Source organism: Lepidochelys kempii, chromosome 2 (genome assembly GCF_965140265.1).
Source record: "Lepidochelys kempii isolate rLepKem1 chromosome 2, rLepKem1.hap2, whole genome shotgun sequence".
Lineage (NCBI taxonomy): Eukaryota > Metazoa > Chordata > Testudines > Cheloniidae > Lepidochelys > Lepidochelys kempii.
The window spans coordinates 113,239,079-113,264,645 of record NC_133257.1 but is presented as its reverse complement, the minus strand read 5'-3'; the positions used below and the strand labels follow the sequence as shown (position 1 = coordinate 113,264,645).

Sequence of the window (25,567 nt, the reverse complement as noted above, 5' to 3'; positions counted from 1 at the left end):
GAGTAATTGTGGTCATGGCAACACATCCCCTCAACAGCCATCATCAGTGGGTCTCCTGTGTAGAGTTTAGTTTAAATTAAAGCTGCTACCTTGAGCAGCAACACTTGCCATCCCATGGGTGACATGGCCTGGGGACACAGTGGGCCAGCTTGTACAGAGAGAAGAAATTTTTGCACCCATTTATGTCAACACATGTGAATCTGACCCATTGACTCTGTTTACAGGCACATTTCAAACATGTCTGATGTTTGCTCCTGGGTCGGGTAAGCGTCCAAAATGTAAGAACTTCTCCACACCTCCCTCATTTTCATATAGAAAACAAACTGTAAGCATCATGAAAACAAGCTATCTTTCAGAATGTCCATTGTTCCACGGTTTCAGCCCCAGGAGTACTCTTTCTCATAGCAGTTTGATACCTGTTTTGTCTTCACTACCGACATTAAAGCGCTGCCGGAGCAGCTCTCTAACGTGGCTGTGTAGTCGCGGCACCAGCTCTGGGAGAGAGAGAGAGCTCTCCCAGCCCTGTACAGAAACCAGCCCCACGAGGGGAGGAGCATCTCCCTGCACTGGTGGTCTGTCTACACTGCCACTTTACAGCCCTGAAACTTGCAGTGCTCGGGGTGTTTTTTCACACCCCTGCGCGAGACCGTTTCAGAGCTGTAAAGTGGCAGTGTAGACAAGGTTAATCTAGGTGAGAGTGTTCGTGAGAAGGAATTTATTGAACTTGAGGCTAACAGTTGCTTAAGAGATGTGGTTACAATGGCTTCATCAGAGAAGTGGTGGCTATCTCCACCTTCTATAGACTCAGTGTCTTTCTGCTGGTTTTAACAATATGAGGGACATTGATCCAAATTTCTGCTTGTAGCCCAAAGTGCCTTGAGGATTTACTGACCTTGAGTGTGTGAAACCTGCTGAAACTTGCGGAGAGAAGGTGCTGTGCCTCCTCCTACTAGGACAAGTGGTGGTGCTTTGTGTTTGTGTGTGGTGGAAGGGGGAGCCTCAGTAGTGCAGCAAGGAGGAGGGAATGTGATCAGCTGGACAGCTTGGTCACCTCCAGTATATCACTGTCAGCTAGAGTGTTGAGCTCAGAATACATTTCAGAACCCAAGGAAGTATTTGAAAGTTTAAAAAAACAAAAACAGAAGAAAAGGATGAAGCTGAGTGTATGCGCTGCAGATGGTGTGGCCCAATTATTAAATGTAAATATTTGTAGGATAATCGTTCTAATTCTACAATGGAAAATGGTTTATTCAAATGAAAAGTTTTATTTGAGGATTAGAGATATATTGTTTTCTGAAACTCAGAAGTGGCATTGTGTTTTGAGTTCTGTTTTAGTTCTGCAGCAAACCACACTGAGGAACAGAATTCAAAGCATTAGTCTACTGAATACTTTTCCCCCCTGTCTTTCCACCAAAATAAACCCTGATATTTATCCAGAAAAATTATTAGTAGTTTTTTGCACTGATTTTCACCTGTTTTTGTTTTTGTGGTAATAAATACTGATAAATTCTCAGGGAAAATTAAATAAAATAAAAACTGAAAACGAAGGGCCATTTCATCCCTAATAAATATGGGTACACAAAGCAATCATGGGCCAGAGAGCAATCTCAGACATTTAAGAGTTCATTTCTTGGTCTCCAGAATATAGTACATGATATTTCAACAGACATGGCAGATTGCACTTGTCTGTCTGAGAAAAGGGTTGAGCTCTGACCTTAGAAATTCCATTAATTACTCATTTGTAATCAGTAGCCAAGATTTATTTAGAATAGATTTTGCTGTCTGCCAAAATAGTAATAAGAGTGATTCCCTAGGAAGTAATGAAAGAAATGAAAGATTCCTTTTGTTTTGAATGTGACATTGAAATCTTTAGAGCACATCACTGAAAAAATAAGTCTGGCTGCTTCCTAACCACAGTATTGCACCCCTCAGAACCAGCCACGCCCCAGTGAGTGTCCTTGCCTGGACACAGATTACCTGAGAGGAGGAAAATTTTCAAGGAGGCAACTGATATAGACCTAAATAATCCAGTATACAGAATTATTATTTTTATTATTTCATTATTTGTTAGTGATAGCACTCAAACATAGAAGGTCCCTGCCCTGCAGCACTCAGTCTAAAGAAAGATAGACAGGTAGGCAGAGTTCCAGGAAGGCAAACAACAAAAAGAGTTTTCTATAAAAATGAACAAGATTTTGCTAGAGGTAGCTCAGCAGAAGTATGTTTTCAAAAGTTACATAAAAGTGGAGATGGTGGAGGCAGTGTAGAGGAGTTCAGGAGAATTAAACCATGCTTAGGAGGCCATGTCTTCCCAGTATCTGTTCTACATACTTAGACTTTCAGCCTCATGGTGTTACTTTTACAGGCTATGATGGATCAAAGTGTCAGTGCAGGATCTTCCATGTTATATAGTTTCCTCTATGGCCATGTCTGTTTTTTAAAATGACTAGTAGGTGTGCTATACCTACTAATTAGCAGAGAACAATAGCCCTCGTGTTCCTGTTGTAGAATAAATGTAAGTTATTCTGTTCATTCTCATTTAGCTAGAGTTCATTTATGTTCAATGTACATTTCCAAAAGCTCATGCGATGTTGGGGAAAGTAATTCTGCAGTAGGTAACAACATGCTCCATGCAAATATGCAAAGGATTTTGCAAATGCACAGAGAAACGAGTATGTGTAGTATCTTTATGCCTAAATTAATTCTAAACTCATACTTCAGGACTAAATCATTTTATACTTTGTAATTGCATTACTAGATTCTAACTATGCTGAAGTTAGATTCTTTTCAGTTGTATTTCATTTATCCAGAGCAGCTTTCAATGCACTTTAAAAAAATTAATTTGACTTTTATATCTGGTTGTCAAGCATACCTGTGAGCCAGGATTAATTCATGCTGGGATATTCTTGACTCTGCAAATGACCATTGTATCCAAGCCTTTGATCTCTCCCTGTGCTGTTAACTAGCAGCCTTTTATGTTGCTCTGCTTTAAACAAGATCAAATTTTGGGCATACTGTTCAACAATGGTCCCTAAATGTCAAAAGACTGCAGCACAATGCAAGCACCAAAGGGCAATTATTGGGTTTTAGAAATTAAATGAAGATGAGTTCAAAATAAATAAATCTTACCACCAGCAAAAAGACTTCTTGTGTTTTGCTGCTATGCAAAAATAAATAAATAAAAACAAAAGTATTTGTGTTGTCATCTTGATATTTTTTCAAACACGTCTCAAATGGTAAATTTTAATACCACCTCTTAATAAGTGTTGAACACCTACAGAGACATGCTAAAAGCATGAAGTCAGTAGGACCTGAGGGTGCTTAGCTCTAGAGCTGGTCGGGAATTATCCAATGAAATATTTTTTCTATGGAAAATGCCAATTACAAAGGATCCGTTTCGACAGTCTCCCAATTGAACGGAATGTTGAAAATGACTTTGTTTCAAAATTTCAGTTTATTTGTACTAAAAACAAAGGTCAAAAATGGAAATCTAAATGATAAATTTTTGAGTGACCCAATTCAAATATATTTCAGATTCTCAGTTTGAAAAAAACAATTGAGATTTTGACTTTTCATCCCAATTTGGGACAAGAAAAAATATCAAAAACTCAAAAACTGTCCCAGAATGGGAAAACATTTCCTATCCAACTCTACTCAGCACCTCAGAATTAGGCCCCAGATTTATTTTAAAATGTATTGTTTTTCCTCAAGCAAGTGAGTCTTGCTATTTTCATAGTACAAACTTTATTACCAGATATGGTCAAATTTAGCTCTAGATCAAATGAACGTATATTGAAATACTGTGTTTCAAATTGGAAATACTTGCACGGAAGAGCTGAGAAAATTGAACTTAGCTCTAACGCAGCGTTTCCCAAACTGTGTTCCACGGAACACTGGTGTTCCGCACGATGTGAATAGGTGTTCCGTGAAAGAATCGTAATTTAAAAAAAAAGGGGGTCTTGCACTTGATTTTTGTACTACTTTATACATGCTTTCCAGTTAGAAATTGTTAGTTCAAGTTATTTAAAATTTGTATTTTTGCTTTGTTTTATAAAATAAAATATATTTGAGCAGAAATCATGCAATTTTTTATTTGAAAACCAAACGACTACAAAATAATATTGGAAGTATTCCATAAATGTTTACAGGTGTTCCATGGCCAAAAAAGTTTGGAAAATGCTGTTTTAGTGGTAGAGTAGAACCCTGATTCTGTTTTCAGATCAACAGAAGTCATTCTACTGCCGTCAACAGAATTACAGCAGTCTAAAATCAGGGCAAGTGAGATCAAATTAAGGCTACTGAGTTAACAACTGACTAAAACCTACAGGTTTTATTAATATTATCTCCCCTTTCCAACTCAGCTAAGTGCTGAGAAAACTACGATTCAGGTTTCAGCTTCTTGTGATGTCACTGTGCCATGTGAGTTCTTGTGCCATGTAATGCTAGTCCTCCAAAAATCCTCCACCCAAACCAAGGAAGTCATGACCCTGATATTCCTAATAATTCCAAGGTTAAAAATAAGCAGAAGATCATCTTCATATTTCATAAAGGAGTCTTAAAGGTCACAAACATGATTTTTGAATTCTTTGCTGCTAATCTACCTTCAAACGTACTAATTGCCATTGTCCTGAGGCTAAACTAATGGACTTACGCTTTTCATTTCTTTCCAAACTGATATGCACATCTTAGCCTTCTAAGCTGGGAATGTACTTGTCAGATGATTCCTCTCACTTTGGTGATGTACATCTCTGTTTGGTGAATTGGAATGTAGCAGTGCCAACCCTAAGTGTTCAAAAATCATAAGTCAGGCCCCAAAAATCCTGATTTAAATAATAAGGTTTGGGGTCTTTCCATTTGCCTTCTGGCTTCTGAACTGTTAGGGTGCATTGGGGTCATGTGTGACACTACACCCCATATGCATCATGCGGGTACAGTTATGATATGGTTATGACATAATTATGATGCAATTTGTACAAGATGAGTCATGTAAGATGTCACTGGAAAAATTATGATTTGATGACTATGATGATCCTTTTTGTATGCATGTATTCTTTTTGGACCTGAAGTTATGAATTTTGAATAGGTATCTGTATTTCAAATGTGGTTACATCTGGGTAACACCCACTAGGCAAAATGCTTCCAGCCTAGAGAGCTGGTTGTAAAGAGTCTATTCGGGGTAATGGGTCATTAGGAAAAACAATAGGCCTTAGGAAAACTTATCCCCTGCCTGGTGAGCCTTCCTGTAAGTAATGGCTACAATGACTCTGCAAGGGATGTGACCAGACCACATCACTCTGCACTCCATTTTGGGTACCTGTATTTTTCCACAAACTGGTCTAGGAACCAATTTTGGAAAAAAAGGGTTCCCACCATATGGAAAAGCTATATAAGGCAGGGAGTGACATCATCCGTGGTTCTTCACCTCCCCACAACTCAACACCTGAGAGAAGCTCTGAAAGAAAAGGACTTGGAATGGGGGTGGGGAGCCCAACATGCAAAGCAAGTGCAGCTTGTGCCTTGAGAAGCTGCAAGCCTGCTTGTGTCAGTCAGGGTAAGAAAATTGCTAATTCATATCCCATCTTTCTAGTATTTTAGGCTTGGTTTGCAGTTTTATTTGTTTACAAGGTAATCTGCTTTGATCTGTTTGCTATCACTTACAATCTATCTTTTTGTAGTTAATAAACTTGTTTTATGTTTTAATCTAAACTAGTGTGCCTTTAAGTGAAGTGACTGGGGAAAAATCTTATCTTGGTTAACACAAGTTTGTTGCATATTCCTCTCCACATTGAGGGAGAGGCGAACTGGGTAATGAATTCATCCCGGTCGGGGTTTCAATCAGGGCAGGATGGTACAGCTCTGGGGTCTTAGGCTGGGGAGCTGGGCGGTTATCTTAGCTGTAGCCTCTCTATTCTTGGTTTGTGCAGTGCCTCATTGGTGCCTGCATATAACTGCAGGTGGGTGGGTCCCTGCCTCTGTGCATGCTGGTTGGAGTGTACAGTGTGAGAGGGAGCCAGGCTGGTGGGTCCGAGAGCTCAGTGGAACCCCAGTTGCAGGTGGCACCCCGGGGGGAACCTGTCACATCATGTTTTCAGGCTTTCATTTTTCCACAACCACAAGGGGTAGAAATTTACTGTTTTTCTTTGTTTTAATAAATGCTGAGGGCATGTCTACACTTACCTCCGGAACGATGGATTCAGCGGGGGTCAATTTATCACGTCTAGTGAAGACGCGATAAATCGACCACCGAGCGCTCTCCCGTCGACTCCGGTATGCCACTGGAGCGAGAAGCACAGGCAGAGTCGATGGGGGAGCGTCAGCAGTCGACCCATCACAGTGAAGAACCGCAGTAAGTAGATCTAAGTATGTCGACTTCAGCTACGTTATTCACGTAGCTGAAGTTGCGTAACTTGGATCAATTCCGCCCACCCCCACCCCAGTGTAGACCAGGAGTGAGATGCTCATGCCTCCAACAGCTGAGGTGTTAGGAAAAACACCAAATATCATGAGACTTGCAATCAAATCACAAGAGTTGACACCTTTGAGAATAATAGTAACTCTCTCTCTCTCATGTCCTGAGGTTTTTAGTCCTGACTAGTATTTGATGGGAAAAAGAAATCTGTTGCTGCTACAGAAATTGGTGCGGATAAAGGAGAGATTTTAAAGGATTTTATGGGTGGGTTTTCCAGCTAGGATTTGCTACATGCCAATATTAAGGCCTGATACCAACTGGCCATAAAAGTTAGTCTATCACTTTAAACTCTTGGTCATGCTGGGAGCTTTAATGGTTAAGTGGTGTGTGAAATAGGGATATACCTCTGTGATGTTATTTATATGTCTCCTATGTCATAAAAACAAGTGGAGGGGAAACCAAATTAATACAAAAGCTTCATAGCATCAGTTCAAGCACATTCTCCTCCCCCACTTCGCAGATTTGGCAGAGGTGCAATACAAATAGGTTTTTGGACCATATAAAGGTGGAGAAGGAATGGGGATGATTCACATTTGATCTCATTTCCGATTATCATAATTATTTTCTTGCTATAATCCCATGTCCAACAAGAGCATTTTTCAGGATTTTCCCAAATCTTGAAACCTCTTTTGAAGTGAGTGAAATGCCATTAGGTGCAAAATTGCATGTCATTATGTTACAAGAAGACATCTCAACCTGACATTGCAGAAAAGTTTCATTACAACATACCTAGCTTGTAACGCTGTGATACAAACACCAGGATATTGCGAAGGAGGAGTTTGTTCCACTGGAGGAACTAAGAAAGATTTCTGGGGAATGTAAATAAGGCTGCTGTAAATATAGGCCATGCCTAAATAACTGTTAAATAAACTGTTGCATTGTGCACTGTCTGTTGGATGTGTAGTCACCATTTAGGTACTTGGGTCATGGATAACGCAAAGGAAACCACAGCTTTAGGGCAGTCTCTTTGCAGACATTGTTTTATTTAAATTCTTGTAATATCTTACTTACTCTTGATCTATTATTATTGTGCTTTCTTCCAACTGCTATCAGATGGGGAGCTTTCCATACCAAATGAAGGATCATTGGAGAATGGGCAGGCTCTGAGCTCCAGCCAGATTTCACTACCAGGCCTAGCAGAACTGGAATCAGGTTCCGCGTCTGGGGAACCCTGTACATATGAGGTGCTGCCAACCACAGATATCATGGATGGGGCAGGTAACATTTCTGTTTTCATTCTAAGATACAAAATATAGAATTTTTTCAACATTAGGCTCTTTAAAACTTTTTAAAATTGGATTCTGATGGTTTTTGATCTTTGATACTTAATGTTTAACACACAGGAGTGCTCTTGACATACAGAAGTAGATATAAGCCAGAACCGGAACCTCAGATCCAAACACTTCAGAACTTGGGGAAAGTTTGGATTCAGGTCCAAACTTCGTAACTCGGTCCCATCTATATGCAGGACTACAGACTAGGGTTACCGTCTTTCTGTAAATATACTACTAGTGAGTAACGCATGAATCAGAATGCAAAGTAAAATCGTTGTACATTTCAAGTCTGGAAACTGTATAGATTTAATTTCATTTTCTCATTGATATTCTGTGTTCTTTGCTATTTGGAAAGGAGATTTTGTAATGAAAACAGAAGCCTGGCACATCTTGCATACTTTCAGATTTAGAGAGGAGAGTTTTATGTTTCACTGATTGTTGTAACAAAGCAAATAGCTTGGTAGGTAATTCCGAGGTTCTAACATGGAGGGTTCCTCTGATAAGGAGTTCTGAGGGATTCTCACATCTAGAGCAGAATGAGAACATAGTTAAGATAAAAGAAAGAGCAGACCATTTATCATGTGGACAAGGTTGAGACATTGTATAGCTCAGAAGTAACCTTCTGCTTTCCAGTTCACAAGACTAGTGACTCAAGAGCAGCTGCTCAATAAAGAAAGCTCAGCACAGGGGCTGTGATTTCAGATCTTAGGGTAAATTGATAGGTCAGAAAAATCTACTCAGACCCATTGGATCACTGAGTGGCAAAAGAGCTATCTTCACATAAGGAATGAGAGGTCTAGTTGTGGATGAGGGAGTGACAATGTTCAAGTTAGCTTTGGGCATCTCTTAAAAGATTTGGAGTGTCTGTTTAGATGAGGAGGAACTTCCAAAAGTCTAGGTACTTAAGCAAACTGTCTGAACTCTTTTTCTCATGGTATTTCAGCATATGTGCTGCTGGTCCTGGAGAGGCACAGGCATGAAAATATGGGGGGTTGGAGGGAAGCAACCACATTATTATTTGTATTAACATCAGAAAGGTTGGATTTAAGTCTAGGAGCAAACTTAATTTAACTTCTTATTTTATCTGACTTGATCCACCTGTCCCTGGTGCAGATGCCTAGACCCATCCCTTCACCAGCTCAAATAGAGAACCTTATGTAAAGAAGTTCTGACTTTGGGAATCTAAAACCTGACCATTCTAAAGAGGCCACTGGTAGCGATCCCTTTCACAGCTTCAGGACGACCAGCCAGAACCTCCTGTTAAAGAACACCTGCTTTAGTGTTCAACTTCTGCTTTTGCTGTCCTTGAGAAAGTTAAATGGGGTGTCTCTGGTGAGAAACAACGGTCCACTTGAGCTGCGTCTGATCGAATCAGAAGTAATGCCTTTGGCTTCAGTGGAATGCCTCTGAAATCACAGTTTGACTAGAAAGGGGTCACAGTCTTCATACCTCGGCTGCATATGCTCAGCTGAGACGTGGATCAGCTAGGCCTTGCACCTGTTGAAGAAAAAGCCGTTCAATTATACTGTACAACAGCAACAACATAACAATTTCCATGTCTGTTATTTTGAGAGAGAGAGGGAACTGGGTGGAAACCACAATACCATTCAAATAGTAATGGGCCAAATTCAGCCCAGCTGTAAAAGGCATAGCTTCAGAGAAGAAACAGTTACATAAGAAAATAGCATTCTTAAGAATCAAGATGATTGACTCTGGTGTTGCCTTTCAGCTATACCGTTCAGTTCTACAGCAGACTTCAGAAAGCATTTTGGAGGCATGTGCCTTTCACCAGCTGTGTGGTGACTATTGCACATTGCTCCAAAGAGGAAGAATGAAAAGGAATGTGTAATTGGTATAACTGAATATCCGTGATCCTGCACAACTGTGTGGTCTTTTGAAAATATAATGGACCCTGACAGAGAAATGGGCAGGATGCCGTTGTGTGGAAGCATAAACCCGTCGACTAGCTATTTGTTTATTGATTGTGTATTGTTACCCGTCTGGAGAGTCTGGGGTTTGACATTTCAAGGCTCTTGATTGTGTTAAAGGGGTGTGGGACTAAATTCTACTCTGATGTCAGTGAGAGATGCTCCATTGGTTTTAATGGAGAATGACCCAGTGCTGAAATTGGCCTGTGGTGTAGAGGTGTGTGTGTGTGTGTGTGTGTCTTTCTCTCTCTTTGTGTTTTATGATGTTTGAGCAAAATCTTTTAGTTATGTTTTTAATCTGCATCTCTGTGCTGCTTTTCTTCTCTTACTATTACTGTACCTGCTGCCACTCTGCTTGTAACGTTGTTGCGTCTATGATGTGGTTGTGTCCTCCAGTGTCTGAAGAGAGCCCCACATCCAGTGAGTCTGGAGTCCTCCTGTCCCAAGATCCTTCAGCTAAACCAGTCCTGCTACTTCCCCCCAAAAAATCTGCTGCTTTCCCTGGAGACCATGAGGACACCCCAGTGAAACAGGTGTCCCTCCTCAAACAGCCCCCTGCCCTGCCTCCTAAACCCATTGCCAGGATTGCCAACCACTTAACTGGTAAGTAGGTGTTCCTGAATGCTCTGCACCACTACTTCCCTTAAAGGAACAGTCCACTCCTGTACTGAGGATCTCAATGTCTTTCTTTGGTAAAGCTGCTGTGTAAATGTTTGCATGTGTATCGATATTGTATGTGTGTCATGGCTGTACTGATACAGCAGGACAGGGGCTCTCAAACTATTTCATAGTGTGGACGACATCTTAATAGAGATGGACACCTCCCGTCTCATCCACAGTCTCACAGACTGCCACTCCTCCCAGCCTCTTAATCATGACCCTGATCACCAACATGTGGCCTCGCCTTAGCAAATACAGCAGTCACTTCAATGAAAAAATAATGATAGGAAAGTACTTTTGTAATCTTGAATCATGTTTCATGAGATAAGCCCTTTGTTCTTTTGGGGGGCGGAATTAATCAGATTCTCTCCCTTTGCTCTTTGTTAGATCTTCTCCAGCTTTCATGAGTGCTGTTCTCCCCACTTTTTCCCTCCATTCCTCTGCACATGCTTCTCTTAGACTCATAGACTCTAAGGCCAGAAGGAACCATCATGATCATCTAATCTGACCTCCTGAACATCACAAGCCACAGAACCTCACCCACCCACTCTTGTAATAAACCCCTAACCTCTAGCTGAGTTACTGAATTAACTCATGATTTACATGATTTAAAGACTTCATGTTACAGAGAATCCACCATTTACACAAGTTTAAACCTGCAAGTGACCCATGCCCGATGCTTCAGAGGAAGGCGAAAAACCTCCAGGGTCTCTGCCAATCTGACACAGGGGAAGAGTCTTTCCTGACTCCAAATATAGCGATCAGTTAGACCCTAATCAGGGGCAAGATCCACCAGCCAGACACCTGGGAAAGAATTCTCTGTAATAACTCGGAGCCCTCCCCATCCACTGTCCTCTCACCAGCTGTTGGAAATAGGTGTATTTGCTGCTGGCAGTCGCAACTCAGCTATGTGCCGTTAGAGGCAGTCTCATCATACCACCTCCTCCATAAATTTATCAAGCTCAGTCCCCTTCTTTCCCAATTACTCTGCCCTCTGGTTCCTTGCTCCTCTGCTTCCTTGCTCATGATCGCTGGCTACTCAGTCTCCTTCTCCATAGCTTCCCACTGGTGGATGCTAGTGGTGATTGACAACTCAAATTCCCCAATTGCTCCATTCCTGCTCCAGTCCCTGGAGGATGCTCTGGTTTCCATTCCTGCTGTGTTAGAGACTGTAATGGAGGCAAGTTATGCAGTCTCCTCTGCCTGGTTTCCAGCTGCTTCTATATGTATCCAGGCTCTTCTTTGCAATTAAGAGCCCAGTTATCTGTAAAAGCTATTAGAAGCAAGGAGGAACAATCAACCATATGTGACCAGTCAACCCTCCCTGGACTACCATCAGACCACTGCTGTAGAGAAATATTACAGGCACACACACAAGGACCATGAAACATTTAAATATTCCTAAAATACATGTCTATCCTTTTTGAGATGTGTGTGCACAATTCCCGTTGCTTTCAGAGAGAGCAGCACAGGTTAGGAGGCTATAAATTCCTGGGTTTTAAACCAGTTCAAATAGTAACTCCCTCGGTAACTTGGGCAGATCGCAGTCTTTTCCCCTCAATTACCCCTCTGGTATTAATACTTTCCTGCCTCACAGTGGTGTGGTGAGGATGATCGCTTCCTGTTTATACAATGCTATGTTTTGTTATTTTTTTGCCGGATCATTTTGTTTTATTTTGACTATTATAAAGTAAAAGAATCTTTACCAAATTGTATATATTGCTTTTCTCACCTGTTTCTACATAGCATTCTATCTAGATGGGCAACTGATTTATGCTTTATTTACTTTTGTTCACTTTTATTTGAAATTTATATGGGATTTCTTCACTTTTGCCACCTGCCACGATCAACTTTAAATTGATTTATTTTTTGCCTAAAACTGCAAACCAAAAGGGCTAAAGCAGGCACCATTCTTATTTACTTCATTTGGGGCTACAGCTGCTTGCACCAGCTCTGAATTTGTTTCCCATCCATTCTTGTAATTCAGTTTACCCCTATGAGTTATTGCTCACAAATGAAGACTCAATGAAGAAACTAACATAAAGGGAAACATCTTCTGCTAACTGTGCATTGTACAGAAACATGAGGGGGGAGAGAGACCACCCTGCTCTTTAAGTTAGCTAGAAAAACAATGGATGGAGATTTGTGTCTGCTTCTATGTATTTTGTAATTCAAATTTTTATATAGAGTTGTCTTTAGTAACCACTCAAGGGACCAGCATGTGTCAGTTGTTTAACAGAGATGACCTTACAGTAAAGATGAAGCAGAATTGTATTCTACTTCTGGGGCTACTTTGAAATGGTCTTTAAAGACAGACGGTTGCCTGATTAGGGGGATTGCTCAGCTCGCTTTCGCTCTCTCCCACTCAGACACAAACTCACTTGCATGTAGACATAGACAAGATTCACACACACACACACACACACACACGTCTCTGTGGGAGAGGAGATACAATTTCAGTCACAAGGTCCTAGTTTAGCAGGTAGTTGCCTCTTGGTAGAGCTGACAGCTTCACCCATATATACCCTTATAAACATTAATGTCTCAGGCCAATAGGTTTGACTTTTTCTTACTGGGAGGGTCTAGGGACATATATTTCTATATGCCTTAGGCTAGCCTTTTAGATTATAGTAGACTTGCATAATCCCTGAAAATGAGCAGTGTGTTTTAATGAATCATCCTCACCATGAGAAAGCTAAATTAACCCTATTCTTTTACTAATTACTCCAGAGACATCCTTAGTTTGTGTGTGAGAGAATTAATAAAATAAGACTTCTGGAGCTCCAAATGAAGATTTTTCAGGTTTTCATTGCACTTTCAGTGTCTGTTTTTCTATTGAGGATTTTGTGAGGAGAGTGAAGGACAAATTAAGACACACCGAGCATGACTGATAGAGAGTGACAGTAGTTAATGGTCTGGTAGATCTGTGCAAGAAGGATATGAGAGGAAACATGGTCTTGGCATGAGTTTTATTTCAGGTATATTGCTGATGTGGAGCTTGCAAAAATGCTTCTGATCTTTTATCTTGTTTTGTTTTATCTTGTTTATAAAATCTAATACAAGAATACCTGAGAATATATAATTACAAAATCTCCACAGGCATGGTCAGCAGAGGAAAAAAAAAACAGATAAATACCTCAAATAGTGTGACGGTTCAGTGGCTTAAAAATCAGACCACCTTCTTGTCAGGAAACTCTGGGCCAAATCCTCATCACCTGCATGAAGAATGACTAAAGGGGTATGCTCAAGGGACCTTGTGCGGATCGAGCAGGACTTGGGAGACAGAATCCTCCCATCCAACAGGATCTAAGATCCATCTCACACATCACCGCTTTCTGTACAAGTGCAAGGCTTTGTCCTTGCCCTCAATAACAAATAGTCGTAGCAGAGCAGGTATAAAATAAACAAAAATAAATGCAATTCAATTTTGAAAAAGAAAAAAACCCTCAGATTTATTATGGGAGTGAAAAGGGAGAAAGAGAATTGGGGGGAGGGATAGCTCAGTAGTTTGAGCATCAGCCTGCTAAACCCAGGGTTGTAAATTCAATCCTTGAGGGGGACATTTAGGGATCTGGGGCAAAAATTGGGGATTGGTCCTGCTTTGAGCAGGGGGGGTTGGACTAGATGACTTCCTGAGGTCCCTTCCAACCCTGATACTCTATGAAAGCATGTGGCAATTTCTAATCACATAGCTTAGTGCAGTTCTGGTAGGCTCTCGGGTACTGTGGAGATGAGGAGGATATAAGAACCTGAATAGAAGAGAAACCAGAGCAGGCTGGGAGTGAGACTGCCTCCTGGAGTTTTTTACTGGTAGGGGGCTTGACATCTTGTAGTTCAGAGACCCATGTTCCTGCCCCATCCACTCCAAAACCATCCATCTTGCTTTTATGGAAGGAGCAGCCAGAGAGAACTTCTCTACAGTATATGGATGGTGTTGGAATCCCCGAGCAGCCTTTCTGTTGCCCATTCTCTGTCTTGCATGCTCATAACATGAGCAGGAAAAAGCAGCATTTGCCCTGTAATCATCAAGATCCATCTCTTCGTAGTACAAAGCAGTCAGCCCTAGGAAGAGAACATGTCTTGTTATTGTTTCAATATAATTTCACCACTCAGCATTCTTCACTGGCCAATTATTTTACAATGATCCTTCTGCCAGTTGTTAAATATGATCATTAATAATAAGCCATCCTTGATTTATAAAGCCACTTTCATCCATCAGAGTCCTAAAGCTCTGATATACCAACTTTACACAAGGATCATCTTCACCCACCACTAAAAAGTAGATATCTCTGAGGTGGAAGATAGCAGTTTACAGCAGCGTTACATAACCATTTGGGACAAGAATTGCAAAATACCATATCTGGTTGAAATTGTGGGGGGAATTCAATTCTGAGACTGAATTTGGCTGGAACCTTGGGATTTATTGCCAAGAGATCTCTAATGACCAGAAGCGGCCAGCACATTGGTTTTATATCTTATTTGAAAAACAACACTCCGTGTCACAGTGCCCCTTCGTCCCATTGTCCGTTAATCCATTGCTTCTCAGAACCAAACTTGAGTTTTTCTGGGATTAACCCAGCCACATTCAGCTCAAAAGAATGAACTGCCAGTTATCCATGAAATTCTCTAAAAACTTTGGAAGCAAAACATTTGGGGCATAACTGTTACACCTGTGTAAATCCAGAGTCAGTGGGTTTACTTCAGTTTTACATTTGGTGTAACTTTGAACAGAATCTGGCCCTTTAATTCAACAACCATATTAGAGCTTTTAAAAATCCTTTTAGCATCTTTTCAGTTGTTTCATTCTCGGCATTGGGAGGAGGAAGTTTGTCCCGTTTTTAGTTCTAAGAACACACAATCTAGTTATGTCTATATACAGTAATCAAACTATCAGCTGGCTGAATAACAGCAGTAATTCAAATATAGAGCAACTAGCCATGGTTAGAAGTGAACATTTAACAGGGAAGAAAGTGTTGTAAGTCCATAAAAATAACTACTGATAATGTGGACCTGTTAGGATTGAATTCCAGAACAATGGCTGTAAGGCCTCTTGAAACATAGTTGATCATTGGTTACTACATTACAAAGCTATTTAGAACTACAAATTTACCTGGCAGATAATCTCCACAGCCTGCAGTATGTTCTAACCCAGCATTTACACATGTCTGGGGTTGCTCCTCTGTATATGAGCCCATTGCAGCAGGCATGAGCCCTCTGCTCTGTCATACCTCCTCCTGCTTTCTGCACCAGTATGCACATGGCTTATTCAGTTTGAAGTAAATTCTCTCCCCAGTGCACACTCTGAGTACCCATGCTGCGCTCTTGAGGAGGATGCAGCAGAACAGGAGCAGAGTGAATGCATCATCTCCCCCAGTCTGCAGAATGGCAGTGGGCTGGACCCTGGGATTGTAGTTGCTTCCACAGGTCCTGTGACTCCTGCTATCTGGAGAGCAATAGCCAGTGGATCAAGGTAACAGAAGAATGTCTGACCCTGCCCTTAATGCCTGCTGTGAGACTATGCAGACAGTCCCTGCAGAACTGGGCTTTGTGGCATTCAGGGCATGCACACCCTCTGCATGTGCTCCCAACTCCTTCCCCTATCTCTTCTGTACACATTGTGCAGAAGAACAGAAAAAGATGTGGGAGCCAAAATTGGCCTAAGATGCACATGTGCAATCCCACTGCAGTCAATAGGCAATGCTTGTCTCACAGTTATTGGGCTAACTGCATCTCTGACCCCTCTGGGTCTTTTTGAGTGTACTCCCTCTCCAGTCTCAGGCCTTGAGTTGTCACCTCTAGTTAGGAGGAATCATTTGATTCTCCCACTCTTAGGCCAGGCCTTGGTTTGCCGTCCCCTGGAACTAAATGTAACTGCCTCGGCACCTGCGATTCTGGTCCTTGGGAGCTATGTCCCAGTGGCATCCAGAGATCAGCCAGCCTTCTTAAAGCTGAGTGTTGTTTTTTTCAACCAAAGGACTTTGGAGAAAAAAATCTTAACATGGTAAACAGATTATACGTATGTCTTGTTTACCTGGTGTCTATCCATTTTGCACGTGGGGTTAAGCTTCCTACAAACAGCCCAAGACCTCTGTTGTCTTGGTGACAACTCCCATGGAATTAAAGCAGTAGAGATCTATAATAAGCATTCCACTAACTAATACAGTTATGCAGTCTAGCTCAATAACTAGCTTACATACAGCATTCATAAAATTATACATAGCAGCTCCATGTCCACCACAGCGTCTGAGAGCAGAATTTGACCCTTCATAATGGACCTGATCAAAGCCCACTGAAGTCAGTGGAAAGGCTGCCATTATTTTCAATAGGCTTTTGGAGCAATTCTTCTTAGGCCTTGTCTACACTGGCAGTGGCACGTAGAGTATGAAGGCTGTGTCCACATTGCGGTGAGTAGCTACATGCAGCAGGGAAAGGCTCTGGTGGGAGGGGCATAATGGGGAAAAGCTCCAGCAGCTCCCCGTTGCTGAAGCCTTTCCACACTGCAGGGAGCAGCCAGACCCTTTCCCTGTGGTGGGGAAAGAGTCCAAGGCAGCAGGGTGGCAGTGGGACACTACATTGTTAAAAAGCAGCGGTGTAGGTGTGGAAGGCACTGCTTGGGTGAGTAGAGAGCCATGTAGGATGCGTACCCTAAGGTTCTGGCATGTCTTTACTCATCTAAGCAACACCTCACTGTCTACACTGCTATGTATACCCATGCTAGGGTTGTATGCACTATATGTACTCTACACACCTCTGTAAGTGTAGTCCTAGCCTTAGAGGATCTGGGAACTAGGGATAGAGAAGTCAAATGATTTGCCCAAATTCATACAGTGAATTAATGACAGTGCCGGGAATATAACTCAGATTTCCTGAATCCCATTTTAGGGTCCTGCCCACTGGGCAACACTGCCTCCTAAATACATGCAGACTTTTACAGACTACAGAATTCACTACTACAAGAGGTCACAGTTAACTACTGGAATAGGATTTCAAGGGAACTGGATATTCATAACAAGGAGTTACATTTGTAGTTATATGTACTTCAACAAGAGTAATAAAAACTCATGCTTTGGGGCATCAGCTGGTCATCATAGGAGTCAGAAGGAATTTTTCCTCCCATGTACAGGATGGTCACTTGGCTAGGCACATTGTGGAGAAGAGGAAGGGGCTGCCTTCTTCATGGATCAGTGCCCCAGTCTGGTGTAGCAAATTTTGTCTTCTAGTTATATATTTGTATATAACTATAGTCCACTGTCATAAACAGTGATAAGGTTTAATTTTCTAGCATTATTTGCATTAAACCCAGCATAACTAGGACCTAATCAAGCAAAATGCTGAACAACCTCAACTCCTGTTAGTGCCAGGGGAAGTTGAGCTTGTTCAGCATCTTGCAGAACTGGATTATACATAATACTTATACATTATACATAATACTGGATACAAGGGACCTCAGGCCTGAGATTAATCTTTTTTGGCAATTTGCTACAATCTTGTCATTCAGTGCTTTGTGCGAAGATTTAAAATTGCAGTAAAATTCCACTGGGAGGACTAGTAGATTTTCATGAGTATTTTTCAAAGATGTGTGAACATGAGGTGTGAAATCATGGGCCAAATCCTTAGCTGGTGTAAATTGGCATCACTCCATTACTGAAGTCAATGAATATATGCTGATTACTCTAGCTCCATGTGTTTAAACAAATGTCCTTACCTGTGGTACGAATAATATTTTAAACAATTTAGACTAATTTTACAAATCTCACTCACTCTTTATGCTTTTTTGCCTTTCACCTACCAATGAAAATAAACTAGTGAATTTCACTTTCTAGTTCTAGTTATCATATGAGACTCCAAGCTACAGTCCCCCAAAGCAACAGTTTTGGGGCTGCAAACCTAGTGGGGGAATATTTTCATTTAAAAAGAAAAATATCCTTTTCATGTTCATGTTGTTGTTTTTTTAAATGGAAGCATTTCTATCTATTTTGTGCCTCAATCAACCTCACAAATTCCACTGGCTCCCAGCAGAAAATCATCTTTTTTAGTACTTCAGAAACACAGGAAGTTGCCAATTCAATTGCCCTTCCACCTTTTCTTCAGCCAGGAGCAGGAGTGAGCGGCTCCGGTGGATGGTATCACTTTGAACCCTCCATTGCGGATGTCTCCTCTACTTCATACACAGAGTGAAGGCCTGGGATTAAGACAGCATTCCCTTCCAGAATACCACCACCTCTGTGAACTAAAGCTGTTCCTTGAAGTACACCAGAGATTAGACCAAACCAAACACCCAGATCTGGCTACTGCAGAAGTTTAGGGAAGTGCAGATCTGGATCGCAGCTTTGTAGCTCAGGCCCATCTTTTAGTAGTAAGGTATCCTGGAGAAATAATGTATTAAAATGTTTTGTTACAACAAATTGCATAGGAGCCTAATTCTCAGGGTTTTATTCAATTTACTCTTTATTGTCTCTCTTACGTTTTCTTGAAGACAGTGTGTGCTTTCATACAGGGTACAAAGATAAAACATATCTACTGTGCATGTATGTGCATAAGAGACATGACAGCTCAGCCTGTTCTGTGTTTAGGTAAAAAACTCACAAAAATTCTAATTGCAAAATATGGAAACCAGTCCACTTTAGAAGACTGACTGTGTAGCTGACTGACAGCTCATGTTTGCCGGCAAATCCAAGGGCCGTATTTGGCTCTGCACAAGGGGGTGCAACAGGTATTGACTTTAGTGGAGAGACCATAGTCTAGTGGATAGGACATGCTGGACGGGGGGTCAAAAGATTTGGATTCTATCCTGGCTGGCTGTTTAGATTGTACGTTCGTTGGGACTTGGTCTGTCTCTTACAATCTGCGTGTTCAGTGACTAGCACAATAAGGTCCTGACCTCAACTGGGACCTTTAGGTGCTGTTGTAGAGCTACTCTAATAAGAATTAATAGTAATGTCAGCCTTGAATTTGGTCCCTGTCATCTTCTATCTTAGTGTCTTTTTTCAGTTTGATATTTCTGGAGAAGTGTTGCCCCAGGAGCCATTTGTACCCTAGCTACTAGGGTTGGCCCCATTACTGACAAATAAATACTCAGGCCAGAGATTATGGATCGCTAGTGCAAACATGAAAATTTATAGAAGTGCTCTTAAAAACTGTGATGCAGCTCACAAATATGTGGTGGCCTTTGAAACCTCAGCAGCAGCTTATCTGGTGGGCTTTGTCAACTCCCAAGAAGCTGTTGGCACTTTTATCTCTTCATAGTATTTTAGTAAGGTGCATGAACTCAAATAAGAGAGGCTAAATATGTTATGGTGCCAGAACTCCTTTACAGAACCCGAATGCCAAAGGTTTGCCAGATTTGAAAGGGTTCATTGAGGTCACTCACCTCCCAACTTCAGGAGGCCTTTCTAGCTCCCTCCTTCCCTATAACTTCAAACAACATCAGCCCATAATGTAAACTCCCAACTTCTCTTATCCCCCAACCCCAAGTGGCTACTTCTCCATGGCCTTCCTCATTCTCAGACTTCCAGCTCCTCTCTTTGGCTCTCTGACATTGTAAACATTTTCATAATGCAACCCAGCCAGTCTCCTTCCCCCTGCTGAGCTCAGGCAGCCAATGCATTGAAATTCCATCTGCTTATAGATGTCTCCATTACATGCACCTCTGAGGCCTTATCCAGTTCCCATGGAAGTCAACAGGAATCTTTCACCCATGGGTAAACCCCATAAAATTATGTATTTTCGAGGAATGCTGAATGGAGTTAAAAAGGTTAAAATCCACAGCATGGGAATCCAGAACAAAGTTTGTTTGCCAGTTGTTTTATAAAAGTATAAATTAATCCTACCATTTCCCTCCATTTTTGCTGGATTATCCTTGTACCTCATTCATGATTTTTTTTTTCATTAGCGTAATTCTGCTACACCAAATGTTCTGCAGGTCCACAAAAATGTGAGACGTGACGTGCAGTAGTCAGACCGTAGCAGTCGGAGCCAGAAATTCCTGAGTTTTAATCCCCGCTGTGGTGATAATGATTCGTTCTGTGACTTTGGGCACCTCGTTACTCTACCTCAGGTTACTCATTAAATGGGGGATAATAACACAGAGCTCACAGGGATGTTGTCAGGGTTAGTCCCTGGTAGAAAGTGCTTTGAAGATGAAAAGCACTACATAGATCTTGTGATTACATGAACTATTGTTGTTTAAGGCATTTCTTATTGAGAGTCCTCAAATGTTTCTGTGAGGCTCAAAAATGTTGTGACGTGAAAACTTCCCTTCTGAAAACCATTCAGAGTGTTATAGGGTACAGTATCTTCCTTCACCAGCAGAAAAGGGGTAAGTCCAATGCAGATTCACCTGTTGTCTTTACTGGCAACCTTTGTGCCTGATTACCCGATATTGTGGTCTTCTTTTTAATGCCATAGAAACTTACGTGTGTGCCTCTCGTTCTTGTGTTTTAGATCCTGGCGGTCCTATGAAACTGCCTTGTATGCCAGTTAAACTATCGCCTCCACTACCTCCAAAGAAAGTCATGATTTGCATGCCTTTAGGGGGGCCAGACCTCTCTCTTGCATCCTATTCCATGCAGAAGAGTTCCCAGCAGCCTTTGGCTCCACACCATCACTCTGTACTGCCATCCCAATTAGCAGCACACCAGCACCAGCTTCCATATGGCAGCCACAGCCAGCATCTGCCTTCTGGATCCAGCTCATTACCTATTCACCCTTCAGGGTGCCGGATGATAGATGAATTGAACAAGACACTGGCCATGACCATGCAGAGGCTAGAAAGGTAATGGTTGATTTTTAAAAATATTAATTTATATTGTGTCATTACAGCATCAGAACATAACATCATACAATAATACATTGCACTTACAGAGGGCCTTTCATCTGAAGATCTAAAATCTTTTACAAAGCCAAGTCATTACTGGGGAAGCTGAAGCACAGAGAGATTAAATGACTTGCCCAAGTTGATGCAGTGAGTTAGTAGCAGAGTCAGGAATAAACTGCAAGTGTCCTGAATCACAGTCTCTTGCTCTAGCCATTAGATTATGATGCTACTAGATTAAAAAGCTTTTAGGAATCTCCTGTTTTGCAACAACATAACACCCGGTTTCCAAATAAAGCTTTGGTTACATGGAAGACAAAAGAAAATAAAATGAAAAAAAAAAGTGGAGGATTTAGAAAAGAACAATAAAGACCAAATGTGTTGCCCCCACCAAAGAATCTACATGCCACTGATGAGCTGGAGGGAGCACATAGTGATTTGCATGAGCTATTTAGGTTTTTTCATGTAATCTAAAATGCATCTGGGAATAAAATAAAATAAATGTGTGCTGCGGTAGAGGGAGTGTGTGTGTGTGTGTGTGTACACAAACGCAACATAATTGTCACTGCTGTTTTGTAGCAATCCCAATTGTAGACTGCAAAGGGGATAGAGAATATTAATGCCATTCCATGCAAGATCCCCACACATATTTTGTAAAGTGAGTCAATTGAATGCGGGATGTATCCCAGTATATTGACTTCCTTGCACGGATTCCACCAGCTTGTCTCTGGTCAAAAGCACAGGCTTCTGAACAGCAGTCCTTAGGCTTTCACCAGGACATCTGAATTAACTGGAGCCTTGTGGGGGCTCTCAGGGAGGGTAGATCCAATACCAAATTATATGACATATGGAGCTTCTTCCTGGAGAAACAGTCTGTACACCCTGTAGTGCACAACATAGTCCCCTACAGGAATTTTTACACTGAATGCTTATAGTCTGAAGAAATCAATAAATATAGGTGCCCAGAAATCAGTGCTCAAAGTAGCTCAAGAGGAGCAGTGGAAATATGGCTTAAGGCTTGGCCCTGCAGTCCTTGTTGGTGCCAGACCAGTCCCCAGTTTAAATTAGAGTAATCTGAATATTGCTGTAATTTATATACAGGAGAATTAGCTAAATGGACAGTGAAAACACAAGGAGGTAGCTGGGCAGTTCACCACGGACAGTTCTATTGAAACTGATAAGGTGATAGGAAAATAGGAAATTGTACAGAAAACCAAACACGTGCAATTTAAATAGACAAGAGGCCAGATTCTGCCCCATGCTACTAGTCCTTTGCACTGCCAGAGTAGTAAAAAGAGACCTTTGTAGCTGCTCTGAAAGGGCCGCTGTAGATTTTCCCAGTGTAAGGGAATCCTCAGCTGGTGTGAAGTTGACTAGCTTGTAGTGGGAGGTTCCTGTTGCCACAGATAAGGGGCTCCAGTGGTGAGGCAGGAGGTAGCATGTTATGAGCACAAGTCATTATAACAGGGGTAGAGATTTGATGGGACCACAGTCCTGCCACCTTTCACATAGGCCAGCACAGCCTAGCAAAAGCACCTTGCAGAACTAGCTGCATCATCCTGAGATACCAAGTACTGTACACACTCCTGAGTGCTGGGGGATGTCAAGAGGGATTGTCTCCCCCTCTAGAGCAGTGCAGCTTCACACCATTCCTAGCACAAGTCTGGGTGTTAATTGCACAATCTGGCCCTGATACATGCAAGCTGCACTTCATTATTCTAAACCCAATGATATTTCTCTTCATATGACTTCATAGTGGCATCTGTTCCCCCCTTTTCCCAGCAATGGATGTTCCAGTTTCTAAGCTTCCATCAAGTCTGTGTTTACAAGTATGTTTAATTGGTTTAAAGGAGGTGATGTAAAGATTGTGGTGGTTTTTTTTTTATTTTTGTTAATTTTTAACATTTACCAGAAGCTGAAACTGAGCTACTTGTTAAAACTGAACAAGCAAGAATCCAGTTCCCAGAATGAAGCAATTGTCTCCCATCACAGAAGAGAATATTTTTTAAAAATGGGATTAGTATTGATTTTACCTTTAAGGGACTCCTAGCTCACATTAATATACAGAACAGATTTTTGATTGTTTCTTTTCAGTCAATTAACTGGTTTTTTTGTGCCTCAATCAATATTTCAGTCATGGAATAATGAATCAAGTATTTCAGTTACGCTCATTGTCCAGTAAGTCAGTAATGTTTATGGTACTCAAGGAAAAAAAGAGTTGATGACTGTTTCTTCTGGAAAGGCAGTCACTAGTTTCATAATGTATGCGGACAAACTGTAAAGTCGACATGTGCTGTTAAATTTTTTAATTTATACTTCCAAGGGACTCTCTGTTTTTAGCAAATGTGCTAATGTCTCCAAGGAGATTAGTGTAGGTTTTCAGAATAGATTTGATTTGGGAGGGGATTAGGTACACCAGGTGGTATCTTTTCCTGATATTATTTTGACAGTAATGCTTTCTTTTCTCCCTAATTGTACAAAAAAACAGGTTTAAACCCAAATTACATCACATTGCAGTGTTTGTTATGAGACACTTCAGCTCAGAAGCCTTGAAAGCCTTGTAAATTGCTTATATTTGAGATCTGTTTTTTCTTCAATATACAATTTTGCTGTGTGATCATGTCTATCAAATATGTAGAATCTGAGATTGGTTCCTAAACTTTTCTACTGCTTCCAAAATAGCATGCTGCTGGGCCCCTGCTCCCAGGCCAGCAACTGTGGAGAAGAATGTAGAACATAGAGGCAAAGGCAGGATGGCTAATGGGAATGAGCGTATGAAAATGGAAATGATCACATCCAAAATAGAAACAAAGCTCAAAGAGTTTAATGCTCCCAAACTGGGGGGAACAGATAATCTCCAACCCAGAATACTGAAAGAACTGGCACATGAAATTGCAAGTCAGGTAGCAAGTTATCATATGACTGGAGAATAGCAAACAGTTATCTGTATTTAAGAAAGGGGAAAAAAGTAGTCCAGGCAACTACAGATCTGTTTGTCTGATCTCAATAGTATGCAAGGTTTTAGAACAAGTTTTGAAGGAAAGAATAATTAAAGACTGGAGGTAAATGAAAATGGGATAAAATCCATCAGGGGATTATCAAAGGTAGATCTTTCTTTGATAAAATAATTGATTTTTTAGACAAAGGACATGCAGTGAATGAAATCTATCTAAAATTCAATAAAGCATTTGGCGTGGTACTATATGGAGAATTATTAGTAAAATGGGGGTTAATACAGGAATTGTCAGGTGGGTAAGGAAACTGTGTAAAGGGGAGAGGTCAGTGGGTTGTGCTGAAAGGAGAACTGCTGGGCTGGAGGGAGGTTACTAATGGCATTCTTCAAGGATCACTCTTGGGACTGATCGTATTTAATATTTTAATTAGTGACCTTGGCACAAAAAGTAGGACTGTGCTAATTAAATTTGCTGATGACAAAAAGTTGGGAGGCATCATCCATACAGAGGAGGATCAGAATATTATACAGGAAGATTTGCATGACCTAGAGGCCTGGAGTATAGAAATGGGGTGAAATTTAATAGTACAAAGTGTAAGGTCATGCACTCAGGGACTAACGACAAGAATCTCTGCTATCAGCTGGAAATGACAGAGGAGAAAAACCTGAGTGTGTTAGTTAATCACACGATGACTATGAGCCACCAATTTAATGATCCCATAAAAACACCAAATGTGAACCTGTGGTGTTGGTGGCCTGTTGTATGCAGGACAGACTAGTTGATCTAGCAGTCTCTTCTGGCCTTAAACTCTATGACATTATGAGAAAAGGGGGTGCCTAACATCACTTGGTGTAGCACACATTTCAGCTGATCCCAGATATTATCTACAAAAGTTAAATACTTAAGTATTCTAAAATAATCACTCCAGATACTGCAGTAGTTCTACTGTCAAGTGATGTGAAGCATTACTAAAGAACACTATAGTATTTTTTTTATAAGGGAAGAGGATACTGACAAGCCTCAGTGTGAACCATAACCAGCCCTCTTCAGCGAAAAGGGTGCCTTTTTTTTTAATTGTTAAAAGCAAAGGCCTGTTTCTTCTTGCTTTCTTCCTGAATCAGTGGGATTTCCTCGTTCTGGTAAATTCAGCTGGTGTGGGTTGATCCCTGAGCCCATCTGTAATTTTCTCCCTAAACTCTCCAGCATTCTTTTCTTAAACCTCACGCCCCTAAACCATTCCCTCCTCACCCACCTCTGCGGCCAAGAATAGGGAAAGAAAGAACACGCAATCCCCTTCTTTTAACAACGTAGATTTTTTGCTTTAGAAGACCAGGTCTCCAGAGAGCTGACTGTCTAACAACATCTGAAGGTAGGGTAAAGGTATGAGCTATGTGAAAGGAAGTTAGAAATGATTTGCCAATGAGTTAGAAGCATGCCAAAGAAAAATGAGGACTACCTGATCATGGAGT

The 25,567-nt window shown here is 41.2% G+C and overlaps 1 protein-coding gene across 8 annotated transcripts in view; it reads left to right on the top strand.

Annotated features, from left to right (window-relative positions):
- PHACTR1 (phosphatase and actin regulator 1) overlaps nucleotides 1-25,567 on the top strand; it is a 459,498-nt gene that overhangs the window by 332,427 nt on the left and 101,504 nt on the right. For 7 of the 8 annotated variants that reach the window (XM_073332014.1, XM_073332013.1, XM_073332018.1 and 4 more), the window contains 3 exons: nucleotides 7,523-7,687; nucleotides 10,068-10,274; nucleotides 20,775-21,105. In XM_073332014.1, the coding sequence (XP_073188115.1) occupies nucleotides 7,523-7,687; nucleotides 10,068-10,274; nucleotides 20,775-21,105 (703 nt within the window). The remainder of the gene's footprint in view (nucleotides 1-7,522; nucleotides 7,688-10,067; nucleotides 10,275-20,774; nucleotides 21,106-25,567) is intronic. The other variant, XM_073332016.1, reaches the window with a different exon arrangement.